General features: G+C 47.0%; 1 protein-coding gene across 1 annotated transcript; it reads right to left on the bottom strand.

The window, feature by feature from the left end:
- Window positions 1-9,895: 9,895 nt before the first annotated feature.
- On the bottom strand, window positions 9,896-11,284 carry LOC148103390 (E3 ubiquitin-protein ligase TRIM35-like). The gene has a single exon (XM_087839137.1). The coding sequence runs from the start codon at window positions 11,282-11,284 to the stop codon at window positions 9,896-9,898; it is 1,389 nt and encodes a 462-aa protein (XP_087695263.1).
- Window positions 11,285-21,677: the final 10,393 nt, after the last annotated feature.

The following is a 21,677-nucleotide window of genomic DNA, read 5'->3' as shown; positions in this document are numbered from 1 at the left end:
CTAATATTTATTGATTTTATTCTTATTCATTTTTTAATCTTCTTACTCTATTTATATTTATATTTATATTGTATCCCGTTCTTATTTATTTTATCTTTTTACCCAGTATATACTCTTATTAGGTCATATCTCCAGTGTTTCCTCAGAGGGCGCTCTCTGCACCGGGGCTGTGATCGACCGCGGCTGCTGGGGCTCTGGGGGTCCTCTCAGCCTGGCTGGGGGGCTTCTTTGCCTCCCTCCTGCTGTGTGCCCAGCCTGGAGGCTGCGGTCTGTGACCGGCTTCCGGTGCAGACGGCTCCCCATGATAGTGTTTCCTCACTTGGCTCATGCGTATCCAGTCCAATTTTACTTTTTAAGAGTGTGCGTGTGTGTGGGGTGGGGGGGTGGGGGGAGGGGAGGGGGGGCTGCTTTTAACCATGTAAAGCACTTTGTGCTACATTTTTTTTTTGTATGAAAAGTGCTTTATAAATAAAGATTGATTGATAAGTAAGATAAGTAAATGTAGTTTGTTTCCTGAGCGCAGAGCTGCTGGAGCTTGTGTTTCATTCAGAGTGACTGACCTGTGTTAAAGATGACAAACGAGATTTAAAAGGAGGTGATGGACACTGAGAAAACTAGAGTACTCGAACCACGGACCAACTTTATCAGCGGCTGATATCCGGTCACCGGCACACAGCTTTAACCCTTGTGCGCCCGCCTGTTCTCGGGGCGTGGGTCGTGGTGACCCCCCCGAGGGGCGTGTGTGTTGTTATTAGGATGGTATTGATGAGGAGGATGAGGATGATGATGATGATGATGATGGGGTCGCTAGGACCCCCTCGGGGCATATGTGTGTTATGGTGATGAGGATAAGGATGAGGATGAGGAGGATGATGAAGATGGGGTTGGGGTCGCCAGGGCCCCCCGTGGGGCGCTCGTGTTATTACGACGTCGGTGGCGTCTGGGGAGCGGCGGCGGCGCGGGAAGAAGAAGCGGCGCAGTTGGGACAGTATGTGACGGCGCAGTTGGTGCACACGTGCACTCGGCACTCGTGGCACAGGATCTTGGTCTTGACGTCTTTGCTCCTGGGACACACGCGGCACCTTCGCCTCTTGACCGGAGAGGAGTCGCGTGGTACCGTAGCGTTATTATCATTAGAGGCGGCGGCGGCGGCACGTGTAGTACGAGCATCCGCGTCGGCCGCGGCGGCAGCACCTCGGGCCGCGGCTCTTCCTCCTCCTCCTCCTTCTCCTCCTCCTCGCGCTAACGCCCTGGCTTCGAGCATGGGGCGCGCGAGCGCTTTGCCCAGTCGCTCGAGGAAGACCCTTCGCTTGTTGAGCTTGCCCGCCATACAGTCGGGGTGAATTTCCCTCCAGAGCACAAACGCGTTGTAGGCCGCCACGTCGACCATGTTGTGGAAAAGGGCCACGGGCCACCTGCAGGTCTTTCTCCTGCAGCTGTACGTGCTCACGACCTTGTCCAGGTTGTCGACGCCTCCCTTGGTGCGGTTGTAATGCAGCACCAAGGGCGGTTTTGCGCCGCCGCTTCTGCTGCCGATGGTGTTGCTGTTGCCGATGCGGCGGCAAAGCCGGGGCTCGTGACCGGAGCGATGGTGGCGGTGGTAGCGAGGAGCGGTGGTGAGGAGCAGCACGTTCTTGTTCTTCTTTGCCACGTAGGAGAGGATAATCGTGTCGGGCCCTCGTCCTCCTCCTCCTCCTCGTCCCGCGGAACAGCCGCCGAGTACTACGGATTCGACGGAGCCCACGGCCCTGCCCTTGACGCAGCGCAGCTCTCTGGGGATCTCCGGCCTGTTCGATCGCAGAGTGCCCAGCACGGTGTGGCCTCTTTCGCGATAGAGCCTGTCGGCGAGCTCGCGCGAGGTGAAAAAGTTGTCGCAGGTGACGTTGCGTCCCGGCGTCAATCCCTCGGTGAGGTCCACGACCACACGAGTGCTTTTTGGGAGGGCCGCGCTTGTCGGGCTTGCCGGTGTAGACTTGCATCTTCCACGCGTAGCTGGAACGCGCGTCGCACGCCACCCATATCTTGATCCCGTACCTGGCCAGTTTGCTGGGCATGTACTGTCTGAACGGACACCTTCCTGATGGAGAGAGAGAGAGAGGGAGAGAGAGAGAGAGAGAGAGAGAGAGAGAGAGAGAGGGAGAGAGAGAGAGAGAGAGAGAGGGAGAGAGAGAGAGAGAGAGAGATGGAGGGAGGGAGGGAGAGAGAGAGAGAGAGAGATGGAGGGAGGGAGGGAGAGAGAGAGAGAGAGAGATGGAGAGAGAGAGAGGGAGATGGAGAGAAAGAAAGAGAGAGAGGGAGAGAGATGGAGGAAGAGAGAGAGAGAGAGATGGAGAGAAAGAGAGAGAGAGAGGGAGAGAGATGGAGGAAGAGAGAGAGAGAGAGAGAGATGGAGGGAGAGAGACAGAGATGGAGGGAGAGAGAGAGAGAGAGAGATGGAGGGAGAGAGAGAGAGAGAGAGAGATGGAGGGAGAGAGAGAGAGATGAGAGAGAGAGATGGAGAGAGAGAGACGGAGGGAGAGAGAGAGAGAGGGAGAGAGATGGAGGAAGAGAGAGAGAGAGAGAGAGAGAGATGGAGGGAGAGAGAGAGAGAGAGGAGGGAGAGAGAGAGAGAGATGGAGGGAGAGAGAGAGGAGGGAGAGAGAGAGAGATGGAGGGAGAGAGAGAGAGAGATGGAGGGAGAAAGAGAGAGAGAAGGGGGACGTGAGTAACCCTACACACACACACACAAACAAACACACACACACCACGTACCTCTGAACGGCACCAGCCTCTCGTCGACGGTGACCTCCGGTCCCGGGCGGTACATGGCGGGCAACCTCGCGCACCACTCGTCCCACACGGCTCTGATGGGGGCCAGTTTGTCGTAGCTGCTATCGTCTCGCCTGGCCGGTCTGGTCTCTCTGTCGTCGAAGCGCAGCGCGCTCGAGTAGGCTCGAAAGGTCTTGAGCGGCATCGTGGCTCTGAACACGGACCTGCCGCTCTCGGCGTCCCACAGGCTCTCGCAGGCCTCTCCCCGGGACCTGTACACGCCGGCGAGCACGAGCAGCCCCACGTAGGCTCGGAACTCGACGCGGCCCATGGGTTTCCATCCGTCGATGGCGGGCCTGCGCCTGTCCGCTTCCAGGTTGGTCATGGCGATCACCGAGTCCTCGATCTCCGGCGGGAAGTAGGCCATGAACGAGGAGGCCTCGTCTCGCGCCGCCGCCACGGCCTCTTCGGTGGGGCCTCCTCGTCCTCACAGATCGAGGTCTTCTTCTTCTTCTTCTTCTTCTTTTTCTTCTTCTTCTTCTTCTTTTTCTTCTTCTTCTTCTTCTTCTTTTTCTTCTTCTTCTTCTTCTTCTTCTTCTTCTCCTCCTCCACAGTCTTTGTCTTCATAGTCTTCGTCGTCTTCTTCTTCATAGTCGTCGTCGTCGTCGTCGTCGTCGTCGTCGTCTTCTTCTTCTTCTTCTTCTTCTTCTTCTTCTTCTTCTTCTTCTTCTTCGTCATAATCATCGGCTACATCTGCATCGCGAGTTTCGCCGACAGCGCCGTGGCGGCGATCGCGCCCAAGATCATGAACGCCATCTGCAGCACGGCCGGCTCCGAAGCCCCCCACCCCGGTTCAGCGCCTGCTTCTTCGTCTTCGTCTCAGCCTTTCGGCTCGCCTTGCGAGCCGCCGTCCTGGCAAAGTTGCAACGGCATTTCGTAACCCTGATCCTCTGTGGCCGCGTACCCTTGGTGGTCCGCCGCCTCATCGTTTTCGTCCGACTCCCGATCCTCCCGGTAGCGCTCCTCGTCTGCGAGCGTTCGGGCCATCGTGTCGTCGTCGTCGTCCCCCTCGGCCTCTTGCTCCTCTTCCTCGGTCTCTTCCTCCCGATCCTCCCGGTAGCGCTCCTCGTCTGCGAGCGTTCGGGCCGTCGTGTCGTTGTCGTCCCCCTCGGCCTCTTGCTCCTCTTCCTCCTGCTCCTCCTCCTCCTCCGAGTTCTCCTCCTCTTGTTGTTGCTGCTGCTGCTGCTGCTGCTGCTCTTGGTCTTCCTCGACCCCTAGCCCTCGATAACGAAACGTGGCCGGTCGCAACAACGGAGCGACCGCAGCCCACCCCGCGTACGCCAAACGCGCTGGCGATGGCGATGGCGATGGCGACGGATGGTGAGCAGGAGGAGGAGGAGGACGACGATGATGACGCCGCCGGTGAAAGCGGTCCACCTGTACCGACCTTTGTGCTCTTTGGCTCCCACGGTCTGGTGCGTGACATTGTCTTCTTCTTCTTCTTCGTCTTCTTCTTTCACGTTGGCACCTTGTTGCCAGAGCTGTTGTTGTAGTACAGCCCGCGCCTGGATGCCGCCTCCGTAACCAAAGCCCGACACACTTAGTACCCGCCATCCACGCTCTTATCGTCTCGCCACGCGACACGCTGTGCTTTCGCCGGGGTGTTTCTCGACCACCGATCTCTCGCTCTCTCGCTCTCTCTCTCTCTCTCTCTCTCTCTCATCCACTCGGGGGGGGGGATCTCGGGACCCCGACCTCCTCATTCCATCTCTCCGTCCCTCCGCGGGGGACCCGCATCCCCCCGACCTCCTCATTACATCCCTCCGTCCCTCTGCGGGGGGGGACCCGCATCCCCCCGACCTCCTCATTCCATCCCTCCGTCCCTCTGCGGGGGACCCGCATCCCCCCGACCCCGACGCTCTCCCCCTGGCGGGTGCATCAGGGTTAAAACCTCCGCTGAGTTTTAGCTCTCAGTGATTAAACACAGGACATAATTCACTCAGGTTTTGTCTGTTGGGTCATGTTTACTTGGCTGTTTTATTTACAATTAAGCAAATCGGTTTGGCTGAAGTTAAAGTTACGTTTCATAACTGCATAGTTTTAGTAAAGTTTAATGTCTCACTTGAGCATGTTAGGCTTAACCATTTGTTTTCTTTGTTATCTGCTGTTCATTTGTGTTAAACTTTGTTAAGCATTAATTTTGAATTAAAACTAACATTTAACATCTTTTTATACAAGGAGGAAAGAGGGGGGGGGGGCATTTCCACTGGGAGTACCCACTAAACAACGGCCACCAGGCAAAAGCAATGGTTATGACTCGATCAGTGTGAACCCCGCCCCCTGACTTGGCCACCTGATGGGTGAGGCTGACAGATAAAATAAATTCTTGAAGACAGCCGCAGGGCCAGGACTGCCAAAATGAATTAAATAAATACATAAATAAACTTAAATAATTAAGTAAATGTGTCAATTTATTAAAATTGGAAATAATTGAATGAATAATTTATTGACATTTTAAATTAAATGAATGGGCATTTCATTAATTATTGTAATGTTTATTTAATTAATTAGTTAATTCCAATTTTAATTAATTAATGTAACATTTAATTAATTCTTTAATGGTGGATTAAATTAATTGATTTTGGTACTCCTGGCCCGCCACACTATGGCCCCTAGAAGACTGTGGTTACTGGTGTCTCTAGCTTCACATGTCGCAGATCAGAATCACTGCTTTGATTCCCGGTGGGTGTGCTGCTGAGTGGTGAGCAACTGTTAGACACATGAACGGGTTGGTTGTGTACCGGGGGATTCTGTTTAGGACTACGCTTCCTCCTCATGTTCCCGGCTGTCAGGGACAATCTGCCAGAGGTAACGCTACCTTCGGCTGCACAGCCACAGTTTTTTGTGAAGCCAAGTGTTCAGTACAGAGCTACAAATAGGCTAGATTTATTAAAAGTGTCTTTATTGCTAAAGAGGCCGAGGAGTAACTAAACATCCGAAACACTGAGCAGGAAAGTGCAGGAGGGACAGGTGCAGAGGCCATGCAAACCCATATGGAAAAGAAAACTTATAAAAGATTTGCATCAGATGTGGCCTACTTCATATAGTGAATCATATAAGGCTTACATGATTTACTCATGAAAGTGGCCACTTTCTCATTACTTTCATATATTGTTTTAGTAAGTATCCAAAACATTCAAGTTTCATTATATAATTTTTCAAGAGATCTTATATCTGTTTTCACTCTTGTATGCTTTTCATACAAGTTTCACACAAGACAGATACAAACTTTATCAGATTTATATATATCTTTTCCATATGGGTAGAACTTGACTGCATGCAGAGGTGGAACCCCTAACCCTACTCAAGTAAATTTGAATAAATGTAAGTCAATGGAAGTGTTTGGAAAAATGTACTTCTAAAAATACTTTTATTTAGTTCATTCACTCATGAGCTGCTGTAACATGAATCAAAAGGGTGATTTGACACCTCAGCATGCAGTCACGTTCTATAGAGTTTTGCTAATGACCTAATCATTTTATTCAGGTGTGTTGCAGCAGGGACGCATTCAAAAGTTTCAGGACACCGGCCCTTGAGGACTGCAGTTGGAGACCCATGCTCTTAGTGCTTCTTACGGTGTGTTCACACCGAACGCGATAGACGCGAACGAAAACGCCCCAAACGCCCCTAATTTGACGCGTGCACATTCGCACCTCAACGCGTGTCCAAGAAAAATCCATCGCGTCTCAAAATTGCATATTTTGACGCGCGTGAACCGGAAATGTGGGAGGAAGTTGTGCCAGACCGGTATCTGTGCTAGATGGCAGCTGTGGAGCTAGCGTTTGAAGAGAGAGTCTCCCTTCTCCCGTTGTGGTCCTACAATAAAGCTGCCTTTTCAGTTAAATTCCCATATGAGAGTCCTGCATTTGGGTCCATCCTCCTGCCAGCCACACAGCCAACTGCGACAATCACAGACCAAATTTATCTACCGGCTTGACTGGTGGCTGCAAAACATTGCAAGATAATCTTGGTCAGGTATTCTTCCAGTCCACAACTTTACCACGAGTGTTGTTATATCAATTTGGAGGGATGACTCTATTATCTATATAGTCCACTTTGGATGGTCTGATTTAGAAGAGACGATTTCCAAGAGTTGAAGTGGGGCTTCCTGACAGAAACACAATTCAAAATCTATTTTGTTTGACAGGGAGATGATGGATTAAATATCACAAGGATAGAATAATCCTTTAATTGTCCCACAAGGGGAAATTTGGGTGTGACAGCAGCAAGAAAACACATATACAAACAAACAGTACACAAGACACAGAACAGAAACATACACAATTCTTACATATTTACATGAAGGACAATGGTTACCAAAAACTGAGTACCATAGTGTTGTTAAATTAAATTAAATTAAATACAGATAAGAGGCAACCCTGGTTATAGTGTGAATCGGTTGATAAAATAGTGCAAGAAACAGCGCTGATGTAAACATCTGTTTGTTGGGAGCAGTTCTGATTGTACAGTCTGACAGCTGCAGGGAGGAAGGACCTGCAGAAACGCTCCTTCATGCATCGAGGATGCAGCAGTCTGTCACTGAAGGAGCTCTGCAGTTCAGCAACATCTACATGCATGGGGTGGGAGACTCTGTCCATCAGAGATGTTATTTTGGCCAGAGTCCTTCTGTCTCCCACCACCTGCACTGGGTCCAGGGTGCATCCCAGAACAGAGCTGGCCTTCCTGATGAGTTTATCCAACCTCTTCCTCTCAGCTGCTGATAAACTGCTGCTCCAACATACAACACTGTAAAAAATGACAGATGCCACCACAGAGTCATAGAAGGTCTTTAAAAGCGCTCCCTGGACTCCAAATGACCTCAGCCGCCTCAGCAGGTAGAGTCTGCTCTGACCCTTCCTGTAAAGAGCTTCATCCCTGTACTTATACTTTTGTGTTGCTCTCTCATCACATTTTCATTATTCTCATCACTGCTTAAAACAACACACATCTCTCTCTCTGTTTTTTTTAACTGTCCTTTCTCCAAAACAGAAAGTAGCATTACAGCTGTTTCAGGCTGAGAAACACCAAACACTCTTCGTATTATCATTCATATGTCATCCACACAACTATTTTATTTCTTTTTGTCCACTGGGCAGGTGACCTGCAGAATCATGTCTGCCCCAGCTGGATACCTTTTCACACACACCGTGACCTCAGACACGCTCACAATCACTTCTGCTTAGAGCACAATTTCACTTCATTCGTCAGACTTCTTTTAAGTTTGCAGCAGGCAACGTGACTGAGTATTGTGTCAAGATAAGTAGGAAAACCACGCTATAATGGACAGTTTAAGGAAAAGGTCAACTTTACAAGGAATCTTTTTGTTTTGTGTTTTGACAGAAAGATGAGACGTTTGATGTCTTTGAAGTCTGAGCTCTGGGCTTGAGTCACAATGTGGTTTGGTTAGCTTAGCTTAGCATGATGGCTGTAAACAGGGGGAGCAGCTAGCTTGTCTCTGTCCACAGTCAAAGATAAAGAGCAGCTGTACCTGGGCCTCCTTGTTCTGATGGTTGTTTGTCCATAACGGACGTCTTCAGTTCTCACTGCTGAGTAGACCACAGCTGAATCAGTCTCTGTGCAATAAACACATTAAAATTACTGCAACAGTGCTGTGATATTATTACACTACAGCGATGGAGACATTTCATTCTGTTCTTTTAAGCTTATTAAAAGCATTAAATGGTGTCTTTTTATAAATTTATAAATAGCAGCAACTTTTCACAGTTTTTATTTTTAATCTTAACACCTCTGCAAAACAGTGAGAACAAAGAAATCAGGAAGTTTCTGAGAAAAAGAAGAAGGACGACCACAGAGCTGCAGACTGATGCACTTTTACCACAGAGCATGAAGGAAACATGCAGGACCAGTGTTATCAGCCAAACCCAAACACACTGCAGCAAGAAGCTCCATCAAGTCACTGATGGATATAAAGGACGTTTTATCTGTTCAGTCTCTTCATATGTCTCATGTTCACATGTTCCATATCTTAACTGTGTGTACCGACAAACACGCATGTGTGGGCCTCGTCTGAGCCCTGACATTCATGGCTCAGTCACAGCACTGCTGAATGTGATGTCATCCAACAACAAATACCTGCTGTAGAGCTGCAACAAAGTCCTTCTAGAAGCAAATCCACCCACTCTGTCTACGTGGCTGTGGACACAATTTAAACACTGAGGCTTCAAAATGCAGCATCTACAACACTCACTCTGCCTCCATCCAGCCTTTATTTAGATTTGATGCATCAGTCTCCATGGTGATGAGTACAATTGACAGCTGAAACTGTTGTGAACTTCTCCATGAGTCATATTTCCTGTTTCAGAGCTGCTGATTGGCTCTTTGGGCCCTTTACCTTCAGGAGTCATGGACGAAGCACTGAAGTCGTTCACAGAGAGAAGTGTGAACTGATCAAGCAAAGAAACTGAAACATTTCAAACGGAAGAAACTGAACTGTTTCCTAATTCCTGTGACTCTGACCTTTGACCTGTGTGTTTATTATCTTTATTATTTTTTAAATCTTTGATGTTTGATGTTTCCCTTTGAATCCCCCTGAAGATCCTGACAGTGAAGCACGTACATAATACTCCAGCCTTTCAACTCTGAGCTTATTTAGTTCTATTAATACACTGAAATCTCATTTGTGTCATGAAGAAAGTCTTTAATCAAACAGAATTCAAAGATCAGAAACATTTCATATATGGAGTTAAACATGAATCATTGTTTCAACAATAGATTTATTGTTGTCATAAACAGACAAGAAGACAACAACAAACTGCTCCTCCCATTCAACACATGTCAGTCCATATCCCAGCAAACGAAATCATCTCCATTTACACATCAAATAGAAACATGAATCACTTGTAATGATTAGAAACTTGATAGAATTTCAAATCTAGTTTGGGGAGTCATTCAGTGAGAAACAGTGAAATGATTTTCCATGTGAAAAGGTGGACAGCAGAAACAGAAAGAAACAGTGAGAACTAAAAGAGAAACAAAGAGCTTTGGAACAACGAGGCAGCAGGAGGACAGCTGCAGTTTAACAGCTTCAATTCACTGACAGGAAACAACATTAGAAATATCATCATCCTCAACTCATCTGCTGCACTGACACTGACACCTTCAACGGACACACCTTCACTTTACCACCAGTTAAAAAGATTGGAAACATCCTGTGAGTGAAAGTGTGTGTGAAGGTGTGTATGTGTGTGTTAGTATCAGGATCAGAGAACGACAGCTTTCCTCTGTTCCAGTCCAGATTCACTCTGATCCTCTGGAGCTTCTTCTCTACTGAGAGAGCAGTGACACCAGCTGATGGTGAGAATGATGAGTATTTAGCTTTATAGAACCGTATTCCCCATAATCCAGACAGTTTGTCTCCCTTCCTCTGCACAGACTCTGCTAACACACCCAGTGCCCACCCTGTACTGTCTCCAACTTCAACATCCCAGCTGTGAGTCCCTGAGTTAAAGCCCTCAGAGCCCAGGACAGAGCAGTAACGATCAATCCTCTCTGGATTATCAGGAAGCTGCCTCTCTCCTCCTCCTCTCACACTGGTCAGATCTTCAGACAGGATGAGTTCTGGATGAACAGTGTTTGGGTCCAGAATGAGAGGAGTGTAGGAGACCATGTCCTTCATGTTGTTCCAGATGTTGAAGGTCAGGTTGCCCAGGTGTTTGGCCTGGTCTATCAGAGCTCCTGAGGGCAGCTGTGGATCATCCAGCAGGGGGCAGCGCTGGACTCTTTCCACTGCAGCCTTGTAGTTGTGCAGGAATGAGACGTCTTCAGCTCTCAGCTCCTCCTCTGTGGCTCTGACTGTGTCTGAAAGAGCTGCTATCTCTCTGCTCAGAGCCTCCATCTTCTCCTTCATCATCCCACTCTTCTGCTCCTCTTCCTCCCTCAGTGCAGCCAGCCTGGCCTCCTCTTCCTCTGCTAGAAACTGGTGAAGCTTCTTAAACTGCTCCTTAATCTGCCTCTCTGTGTGTCGGGCCTGGACCTTAATGTGTTCTGCTGTTTGATCAAACTTCACTTGAACTTCTTCACAAACCTTTAACTTCTTCTTTAAGGGCTCCAGAGTTTCCTGAAGTTCCTTCTTGTGTTGTTGTGCAGCTTCATCGATGGGTCTGAATCTGTGATTGGTGTGTTTTTCTGAGGCACAGCAGACGACACACACTGGCTGCTGATGGTCCAGACAGAAGAGTTTGAGTTTCTCAGAGTGCAGACTGCAGAGAGCCTCTGAAGCTCTCTGATCTCTCTCCTGTAAGAACGACTCACACAGGTTCTTTAAAGCCAGACATAAAGGTGGTTCAGATTTTGAAGATCTTCTCTTACAAACTGGACACTCGTGTGTTGGTCTCTCTCTCCACCATCTCTTCAGACAGTCTTTACAGAAGCTGTGGCTACATGACAGAATAACAAGATCTCTGAAGACCTGCTGACAGACCGGACAGCAGAGATCCTCCTCTGATCTGGAAGCCATTGAGTCTGTGAGTGAAGCTGAAAACAGCAGACAGGAAGTACAGTCAGTCCTGGCTCCCCTCCCTCCTCTACCACCTTCACTGAAACTTCCTTTGAGTCGTGTTTTTGCTCAAACTCACCTTCAGTGTGTGGAGCGTCAGCAGCTTGAAGCAGCAGTGTTGGAGTTTTCCACTTTTCTCTCCTGTAGCTGGACTCACTCAGAGGAAGCTGCTAGTTTGGTCCAACGATAAGTGTGAGTCTCAGAAGAATTAGTGGTGTTATTTCCTGTAACTAAGGGTGTGTTTCACTCCAAAGTTCAGACATTAACCTGCCAGAAGTTGTAAAAGTTACTAATAAAGAGCTTTTCTCTCATTTCACATGCAGGTCAGAGCATGAAAGCTGTGATGCAGCAGTTTGAGAGAAATTGCTGCTGATATAAAATATTTTTTGTGGTTTTACAAAATATATAAAAGAGCAGAAAGAAAAGAAATAAGTGTAAAGAGTGCAGCAAAATGCATGTTTTAGTGTGAGTTGGTTCATCTGATCTGGTTGTGTAAAAGTCACTGCATGACACTGAGTGTTACTTTTGTGTTACTGACACTCATCTCTGACATCTCTTTCTCTTACTTTCTTTTTTCTGTTATTTAGTCAAAAACCTTTCAAAGAAATAATGAATTCTCCACACGTGTTTGAAGGTTGCTGATACGTTCATCTAGCACAGACCTATTGCTGGAACGCCAAGACAATTCTACTACAATGGCAAAAACAAGACGCAAGTCACCAGAGCTCTTTGTGTTGCTCGTGCATGAGGGAGAGAACTGTGACGAGCATCGTTCCCTCCAAGTAAGCAAATGAATGTTAATAGTCAAACATAGAAATTAACATTTGCAAAATCATTCCAGCTTTGTGGTGCATCTCCTCCAGGTGTGTAAATCACACATGCAGAGTGGTTTGAGTTCCTCAGAGCTTCATAAATGTCTCTTCCAGTTGTTTCTATCACTGTCCATATGACCAGAGTCCAAATGTATGCAGACATGGGTATAACAAACATACCAGTTAGTTTTGCTGTTTGTCAATGTGGCTTTCAGTTATCTTCAAGGCTGCAGGCCTTTGTCAGCACTCCTGTTTTATGGCCTCTATCAACCCTCATCACCTCATTTCATGCATTCTTCCTGTGGGGGGATACTTATGACTCCTCTATTGTCCTTTCGTCTCTGCAGAAAACCTTTTTTGGAAAGGGTATTGGATTCAATTATTTTACTGCTGTTATAACCCCACCTGTTGAGTCACTTCAGCAGTCTTGTTCATGATGCAAATGACAACAACAATGACACAAAGGAAGACCCTCTTCAGAGTGTCAAAGTATGCATAGCACAGTGACACAGCATTAGGTGATGTTCATAGGAAATTGCTGTCAGTCATTCCCTATCACCACCATAGCTTCTGGTTTCTGTTCACAGAATAATGATGCCATCCTTGAACTTCCTCTCTGCACGGTCGATTGGAGCTTGGAACGCTCCCCTCATCCTTCAGATCTCCATCTGTTGTCCACAATCTCCTCGTGATTACCTCTGGAAAGCCCCGTGGCACAGCTCTCCATCCAATGCAGCTTTATGGTCATTGTTGTGGTTCCAGAATCTTCTCATGATGACCTGTAGGTCCCCAAACATCATGACCTTTGACCTCAACCCCTGCCTGGGCTGTCAGCTATGGTCCCTACTTCTCGCTGGGTCTCTGAAGATTTCTCAGGAGATTCCACCCTTGGGATCATTTCTTCCAGCAATGCTCTGCTGCACCTGTATCTCCTTACTAGAGGAAAAACTTCTATTTGGAAAACATGTCAACCATCATCAAACCAAATTTTCCTTTCAGTTCAGTGAACTTCACTTATCAAAAAAATATAATTATTTATTATTTATTAATTATATTATTCACTTATCACGTTTTCACTTTCACTTATAGGCCATCAAAGTGTTTATTATCTTTACCCAAATGATTGGAGCAGAACTTAAAATCTATAAGCTGTAAAAACTTTATATTTGAAGACTGAAAGAGACCCAGGAAGTGGTCACAGGACGAGGGTGACAGACTGTCTGAAGTAGTTAGAACAAGACAAGGCTGTTGGACCAGGTGTGCTTGCTTTTGAAACTGTGTCTTAATTCCACCTGTTTCACATACAAGGGTCAGTTCTACAGGCAGGAACATGGGTGTGCCGTGGGCTCCCCAGTTTCACCCATTGTGGGTAACTTGTATATGGAAGACGTGGAAAAGAGGGCTTTGCTATCCTACCCTGAAACACCACCAAGTCATTGGTTCAGGTATGTGGATGACACCTGGGTGAACACACAAACCTCCATCTCTGGTTTCTTTGACTGGAGGTTGTTGATGATTTGATGATTTCACAACACTGTATGTGATGTCACTGGTGATGTCATCTTCTCCATCTGCTGAAATGAGTTAAAGTAAACACTTTTATGATTTAAGAATCTAAATGGACCAAATTATGATGACAGAATGGAAACAAAATACCACAATGAATAAGAATGAATATGTACAAACCTTCAAGTTTCCTGTGAACACATCGTCTCACCAGCAGAACCAGTAACACCAGTAGAACCACAACATAGACTGATCCAACAGGCAACAGCACAGAGAGAAGAGGAGGATAGAGTGATGGAGGTAGAACCAGGAGGAGGTGTGTTTGTCTAAAATAAAGCAAACATAGCCAGTAGCGGTTTTAGATACTGGCGACACGGGCGGTTGCCCGGGGCAGCATCATGGTAGGGGGCGGCATCACGGGCATCGGCAAAAAAAAAAAAAAAAATGCTCGTACTCATGCTGCCCGGATGCCAGCCAGCGATCATTGGGAATGGTACAGGCACCGATCGGTTTTCTATCGCCCATTTGCTGGGAGTAAGAGCGCCCTCCGTTTGCGAGGTGCGCCTGCTGCTTGAGGCAGAGGGAGGAGAGGGCGGGGGATTCACTGGCTGGCTGGAGCAGCGTCTAATAACCAACTCTCAAAATAAAAGAAAATAAAAACAAACCAACAAACACGAAAACACCAGACATCATGATACAGACTTATAATTTGCACCGATGTTTTTTCAAAATTCTATACGTGAAAAGTGAGCGCGAGAGCCCTCGGTGCGCCTGCTCGCTGCTGAAGTCAAAGTAAACTTTATTGTCATCTCCGCTACATACAGTCCAGTATATAGAGAGACGAGACGACGAGGCTCCAGTTACAGCAGTGCAAGAAAACAAACAATAAATATAAGAAGAGTAAGAAAATAAATATACACTTTAGGACTCGGGGTAAAGGGATCAATAACAATTTAAAATTTACAGTTTGATGATTTAAAGTCTTACACACAACCCGTCAAAAGGGGAGGGGGGCCGGCTGCTTCCAAATAGAGCACATTTCATTTATAATGTTGTAAATCCAAGCCCATTATGTATTCATGATCTGAATCCTGGGTTGTGTGAAATCTCAGAAATACACCTTAGACAAAGTGAATCTGTCAACTAAGGTGTAGGTCTATTAGGTTATGTTGTGGTGATCCTGGGGTTGAGGGATGGGTGTTCATACTGGAGTGCAAAATTAAAACCAAGATGGACAAGAAAAGTTCAAAGCCATCAGGTGCTCAGTTTAGAAAAAAGAGAAAAGAAGAGGAGGAGAAACGAGCAAAAGATGCAGGTAAGCAGATGTGTGATTGGATAATGGCAGGTCATCCTGAAACAATCAGAATCAGAATACTTTATTAATCCCTAAGGAAATTATGTGAGTTACAGTTGCTCCAAGAAGAAATGGTAAAAATAGCAACAGTAACAGACTAAACTCCAAACATTATGTTACAGATTTTAATATTAATTAGTCATTGTCAATTGTTGATTTGTCCTGTTCTCATTGTGTGACGAATTATGATGGCTGTTTGGTAGCCGTTTGCATACTATGCATACTCTCTCTCTTCATATGTGTGTGTGTATTTAATGGGTGTATTAGAAAATAATTTATATTTAACCAAAGATCCATCCTGCAGTGTTATCTTGCTTTGTCAGTATTGGTTATGTATATGTGTTTATTTATATATGTTTATTTTCTGTATTTATATTTTGGGAGCTTTTATTTTGTTTGTGTGACCTTTGACTTCCCGCGAAGTCACTTCCTGTAGCTGCGCGCTATTTTCCTCAGTCGTGTAGAGGCCCCGCTGAGGAGAGGTGTTCATGCAGAAGTCCAGTAGTGAAGTGAAGTCGCTGTACTGTTTTGTTTTTATTTTAAACAGTTCTGGGAGAATAAATCCATCCAGCTGGCAAAGTGAGAGCTGACTCCTCTGGTCATTCGCACAACACAACGCAGAGAATTAACGGCAATCAGAGTTTAACGCCAGACCGGCTACAGTGGTGCCGTGACCCGGATCCACACCACTTCAGACTTGCTCATCGTGGTTCGTGGAGACGCGATCAACATCAGTTTGGTCACCAGAGGTTGCTGTAATGGACAATGTAATGTAAGCTTTGAACACAAATCCCAAGCGTTCTAGGAAACACTTGCACCCTTTTTTTTGGACTGTTGTTTACAAGGTAAATGTAATTCTGCTGTTTGCATTGTACATATGTTAGAACAATGGATGATGAAAAAATTTCAAGTGACGGGTTCAGCTTTGCCATGGGAAGAGGGAGGGTAATTGAGGGGTTGCCTAGTACTCCAGTTCGTAGTGCAGGCTCCCCAGCTTTCTGTTCCACTCGCATACTTGGTTGCACATCTTCCAGTAGTGGTAATGGTAAATCATTCTCAGACCCTTCAGCCATAGCAGACCCAGCATTAAATGACCTGATAACACAGATAGCTCAACAGGTGGGGCAGACCATTAGGGAACAGTTGAAAAAGGAATGTGGGGAAAGGGATGACGGGGCCGCACAAGCTCAGAGCAGTGTAAGCCAGCCACCCAGTGAGCCCACTTACCTTAACCTGACTGGGGCGAAGCTAGTCCTGCAGTCAGATGTGAGAGAGCCTCCAGTCTTCAGAGGAGATGGGTCGGATAAACATACAGTCTGTGAGTGGGAGGAGCTGATGAGAATGTATGTCAAGAAGCGAGCAACACCCCTTCAGGAACAGTACCAAGAAATAATGTTCAAGTTGATGGGCAAAGCTAAGGACATTGTAAGGATAACTCTGAGAAGCACCCCATCGTTAAAACCTTGTGAGAATCCAAATGTTATATATGACATACTGAGGCAACATTTCAGTGACATGACATATTCGTGTATGCCTATGGCCGATTTCTACAGCACAGTTCCAGTGCCAGGAGAAACTCCTGTAGAATATTGGGTCAGACTGAATAAGGCAGTTGATGCAGCAGAAGAAAGCCTGAAGAGGCTCGGACGGCACATGGAGGATCCCTGCCAGGAGGCAGCCATGATGTTTGTGAAGTACTGCCCTGATACCACCCTTGCTGCTGTTTTCAAGTTCAAGGCACCAGATAAGTGGACAGCCAGTGAGATTCAGGAGCATATGAATCGGTACCAGCTTGAGATGAAAGAGCGTATGCTCCCCAGGTCTAAGTGTCTCACACCAGTTAAAGCTAACATCCAGACCCCTGCAGCTGATGGTCTAGTGACATCAATGCACCCGGGAGAAACACAGGTGCAGGCGGGATCAAATGAGACAGTAAAGGCCCCTTGTAACGACAGTTGCCTGAAATTACTAATCAGCCTTTTTGACCATGCTTTGTCGCAGAATAACCAGGTTGCAGACAAGCAGCTTCCTCCAGGTCAGGCCCGACCCAGATGTTGTAGAGTATGCCAGTCCCCTGAACATTCTACCCTTGCGCATTGTAGGCAGAAACACCTATGCCTTGCATGCTTTGAGCCAAACCATATTAAGAGAAACTGCCCTCGTCGCTCACCTATTCAAAGGCACCCTGCCTCCCAACCTCATGACACCCAGCCTTTAAACTAGCTGGCCCGCATTTGGTGAGGGGATGTGTGGGCACAGATGTTGAAACCCTCGGCAGTGATGATGTTGAAAAGCATTACATTAAAGCATGTGCAGCCGCACCAGATGGTGTTAAGGTGGTAGTACAAAACACACAGAGAGTTGGCCCGTTTGACAAACTGTTTTACACTCCTGTCAGCATTAATAACAGACACCACATGCAGGGTATGCTTGACTCTGGTTCCATGGCGTGCACACTCAGTGAGCAAGCAGAACAGAGTATGCTGAGTGAGAATATACTGCCAGAACCCACTCCCCTGCCTCAAGAAATAGTGCTAGTAGGCTGTGGCGGCACACTTACCAAGCCCAAATGCATGTATGAAGTTGAAATGAAACTGTATGGAGAGACCTGTATTGTTCCCATCCTTGTAGTGCCAGGTCAGCGTGATGATATAATCATTGGCACAAATGTCATCCGGTTTCTCATGCATCAGTTGATAATAACCAATGACTATTGGCGCCTCGTGTCAGGTGGCGGTTGTCCCCCAGAGTGTGAGCAGTTTCTTGACCTCATGGCTAATTCGTCCAGATGGAGAGGTGAAGAACTCCCAGACAAGATCGGCACAGTCAAGCTTCAGCAGTCAGTCACCTTGTTAGCAAGACAAGAGCATCTAGTCTGGGGCAAGCTGCCGAGTAATGTTTCTATGTCACCAGGGAGCACAGTGATTGTCGAAGCCACTTCGTCAAAGTCCATGCCATGTAACATCATGGTTGGCCGCATCATAACGCCATTGTGGGGTGATAGGTGGGTTCCCATTAAGGTCACTAACCTGTTGGATAAACCAGTCACCCTGAAAAGAAACAGTAAGTTGGCTGACGTGTCCCCTTGTGTTGCTGTTGAGGATTTTGAAGTTTTCCAGGGCACCTGTCGACCCCAGAAATCTGTGCAGGGGGAAGAAAAGGATGATGCACACCTCACTGATCTTAAACAGAGACTAAAACACGTTGGGCTCAGTGAAATTGATATTGACCTGTGCCATGTTGGTCAAGGGGGGAAGGAGAAATTGGTTAAAATGCTTGAGAAGTACAATGACATTTTCTCCAAGCATACACATGCCTGTGGCAAGGCCGAAGGCTTTGTACACCGCATCAGGCTAACTGATGAGAGGCCATTCCGCCTTCCTTACTGCCGAGTCCCTCCAGCACAAATACCAGCTCGACAGCAGAAAGCTCGTCCAATTGCTTTTGCAAGTAAGACCCTGAGCAATTCACAGAAAAAGTACCCAGCCCACAGGCTAGAGTTTTTGGCATTGAAATGGAGTGTGTGTGAGAAGTTCAGTCACTGGCTAAGAGGTCATCCCTTTACAGTGTGGACAGATAACAACCCTCTCACCTACATCGTGACAAAATCAAAGCTTGATGCTTGTGAGCAGCGTTGGGTGTCCAAGCTTGCTCCTTACACATTTGATCTGAAGCACATACCTGGTACCAAGAACGTCGTAGCTGATGATCTCAGCAGAGACCCCTTTGCAACAACAGTCAGCCATAGGCTGATCACAGAGCAGTACAGTCACCTCCTTGCTGAATCTGAGAGTGTCAGTTCTGAGGGAATACAAAATGCATTCCGGTTGAAGGTCCAAGGTCAACGCGTAGACACACCTCCTTTCCGCACCACAGGACTGCAGCCGCCCTCGTCTCAGCCTGGGTGTGATGCTATGGATGTTAAGGCAATCCTGGATTTTCACAGTGAGTGGGATCTGGCTTCTGAAACAAGGGCTGTGGAACTGTTCCAGTCAGTTCAGGACCTAGTGTTGCCAGGACAGGAGTCATTTCCTGTGTCCACACTAGAGGAACTCCAGCATAGCCAGGAACTTGATCCCAGTATTTCAAAGATCTTACCATTTGTCACAAGGAGAAGGCGACCTTCCAGGCGTGAAAGGGCAGGATTTGATGCGAAGGCCATGGCGTTATTTAAACAGTGGGAAAGGCTTAGGATCCAAAATGGAGTTCTCTATCGGATCACAAAGGACCCCCTGAGTAAACAAAGGAGACATCAGTTTGTTTTGCCTGACAGTCTCAGAGCAAAGGCATTGAATGGTGTCCATGATATTGCAGGACATCAGGGGCAAGCGAAGACTTTATATCTCGCAAGACAACGGTTCTTTTGGCCGAAGATGGAGTCTGATATAAAAGAGTATGTCAAATGTTGTCAAAGATGCATCCTGGCCAAAACACCAGAACCCTCTGCTCGAGCCCCACTTGAGAGCATCAGAACCTCCGCCCCTATGGAGCTGGTGTGTTTGGATTTTTGGAGTGCGGAGGATAGTAAGCAACGCTCAGTAGATGTTCTTGTCCTTACGGATCATTTCACTAAGCTAGCCCGTGCCTTCCCTTGCACAAACCAGACTGCAAAGCAGGTGGCTAAGAAACTATGGGACCATGTTTTCTGTGTGTATGGGTTTCCTGAGGGGATTCACTCCGATCAGGGGGCAAATTCTGAAAGTGAGCTCTTGGCAGAACTGCTCAAGTTCTCGGGTGTCTCCAAATCCCATACTACGGCATACCACCCCATGGGAAATGGAGGGACTGAGAGGTTTAATAGGACACTTGGCAACATGCTTAGGTCCTTGCCCCTCAGAGAAAAGAACAAGTGGCCTCAACAAATACAGAGTCTGACATTTGCATATAATGTAACTGTACATGAGACCATGGGTTTTGCCCCATTTCAGCTCATGTTTGGCCGCATCCCGAGGCTCCCCGTTGATGTGATGTTTAAACAGGTGCTCTGTGATCCTGTAGTTGTGGATCAAAAAAGTTATGTGAAAACACTCATGTCACATCTTCATGAGGCAGCTAAGATTGCCCAGACTCATGCCATCAAGGAACAAGACAAACAGGCAAAAGGATATAACAGAAAAGTAAAGGGCACTCATCTGAACATAGGAGACAGAGTACTCATTGCAAATAAGGGTGAAAGAGGAAAGAAGAAACTTGCTGACAAGTGGGATGCAACAGTGTACACATTCAGAGACAGAAATCTGCAGACTCACACATACAAGTTGGAAGATGACAGAGGCAACATAAAGGTGGTACATCGCAACCTGGTTTTAAATATCAGCTTCCTGCCAGTAGTGACCGCTGAACTGTGTGACACCGGATCAGAGGGAGGGTCATGTGCGTCAGACCAGTTAGATTCCTTGGATGAGGAGACTGCAGAGGAGAGGACCAGTGCTTGGATCAACTCAGATGATGATGAGAGTCAGGAGACCCTGAGTAAGGGACTCTCAGGATTGGGCAAGACAAGTCAACAAGCTCCAGAGGTGGTTGCAGGGGATTCAACCCAGTGTTCCCTGGTAGGAGAGGACTGCCCAGACAGAGACACAGACTTGGACAGTTTGGTAGCAAAACCTGACTTAGACTCCCCGTCTGTGTTAGATACATTTTCAGAAACTGCGCTCACTCACTCGCATCCATTAGACACAGATTGTGATGCACACACCAAGCCCCTACCAGTAGCCCCAGTGCATGTCGCCGACGCGCAGATGCCTCCAACGAATGTTTGTCATGATGTGGGTCCACAAGGACAGCCACGGGCAGGCCCGGACAATGTTGTCATGACGCGAGCCGGCCGAGTCAGCAAAAGAGTTAATAGACTCATTGAGTCCATGGTTCAGAAGCCTTTTGGCTTTAAGCGTTTGGCAAATTCAGTTAGCAGAAGGTCTCAGTCTCTTCTTACGCTGTTTTAAGTAAACCCAGGTGTTTACAGATCTTTCTGTATTTTGATTCTAGGGGACAGTATCATTATGGCACAATTAAATAGTGTGTTTTTAAGGTAGTGATGTGTGTGGATGGCCGGGAATGTGTGTGTGGTGTAAATGGCATCACACTGATCTAAGAAAGGCTGAGGCCTGATCACCCTCATGCTCTTTCTGAACCTATCTGGTAGGTGGCTCATACAGCTGAGACTAGAGCTTATAGCTCGGAGGTTTAAACCCGTGCCCAGGAGCCATAAATTCTGTAGATTTGTCCCTGTGTTCCGATTAGATTGTTCACCTGACTGTTCTGGATTTTGGTAAAATCTAGGAGGGGTGGATGTAACAAGTGTATTAGAAAATAATTTATATTTAACCAAAGATCCATCCTGCAGTGTTATCTTGCTTTGTCAGTATTGGTTATGTATATGTGTTTATTTATATATGTTTATTTTCTGTATTTATATTTTGGGAGCTTTTATTTTGTTTGTGTGACCTTTGACTTCCCGCGAAGTCACTTCCTGTAGCTGCGCGCTATTTTCCTCAGTCGTGTAGAGGCCCCGCTGAGGAGAGGTGTTCATGCAGAAGTCCAGTAGTGAAGTGAAGTCGCTGTACTGTTTTGTTTTTATTTTAAACAGTTCTGGGAGAATAAATCCATCCAGCTGGCAAAGTGAGAGCTGACTCCTCTGGTCATTCGCACAACACAACGCAGAGAATTAACGGCAATCAGA

This window comes from Neolamprologus brichardi, chromosome 3, assembly GCF_056152115.1.
Source record: "Neolamprologus brichardi isolate AB-2024 chromosome 3, ASM5615211v1, whole genome shotgun sequence".
In the NCBI taxonomy this organism is placed as follows: Eukaryota; Metazoa; Chordata; class Actinopteri; order Cichliformes; family Cichlidae; genus Neolamprologus; species Neolamprologus brichardi.
The sequence above is the reverse complement of the archived record's forward strand: the minus strand, read 5'-3'. Positions and strand labels throughout refer to the sequence as shown.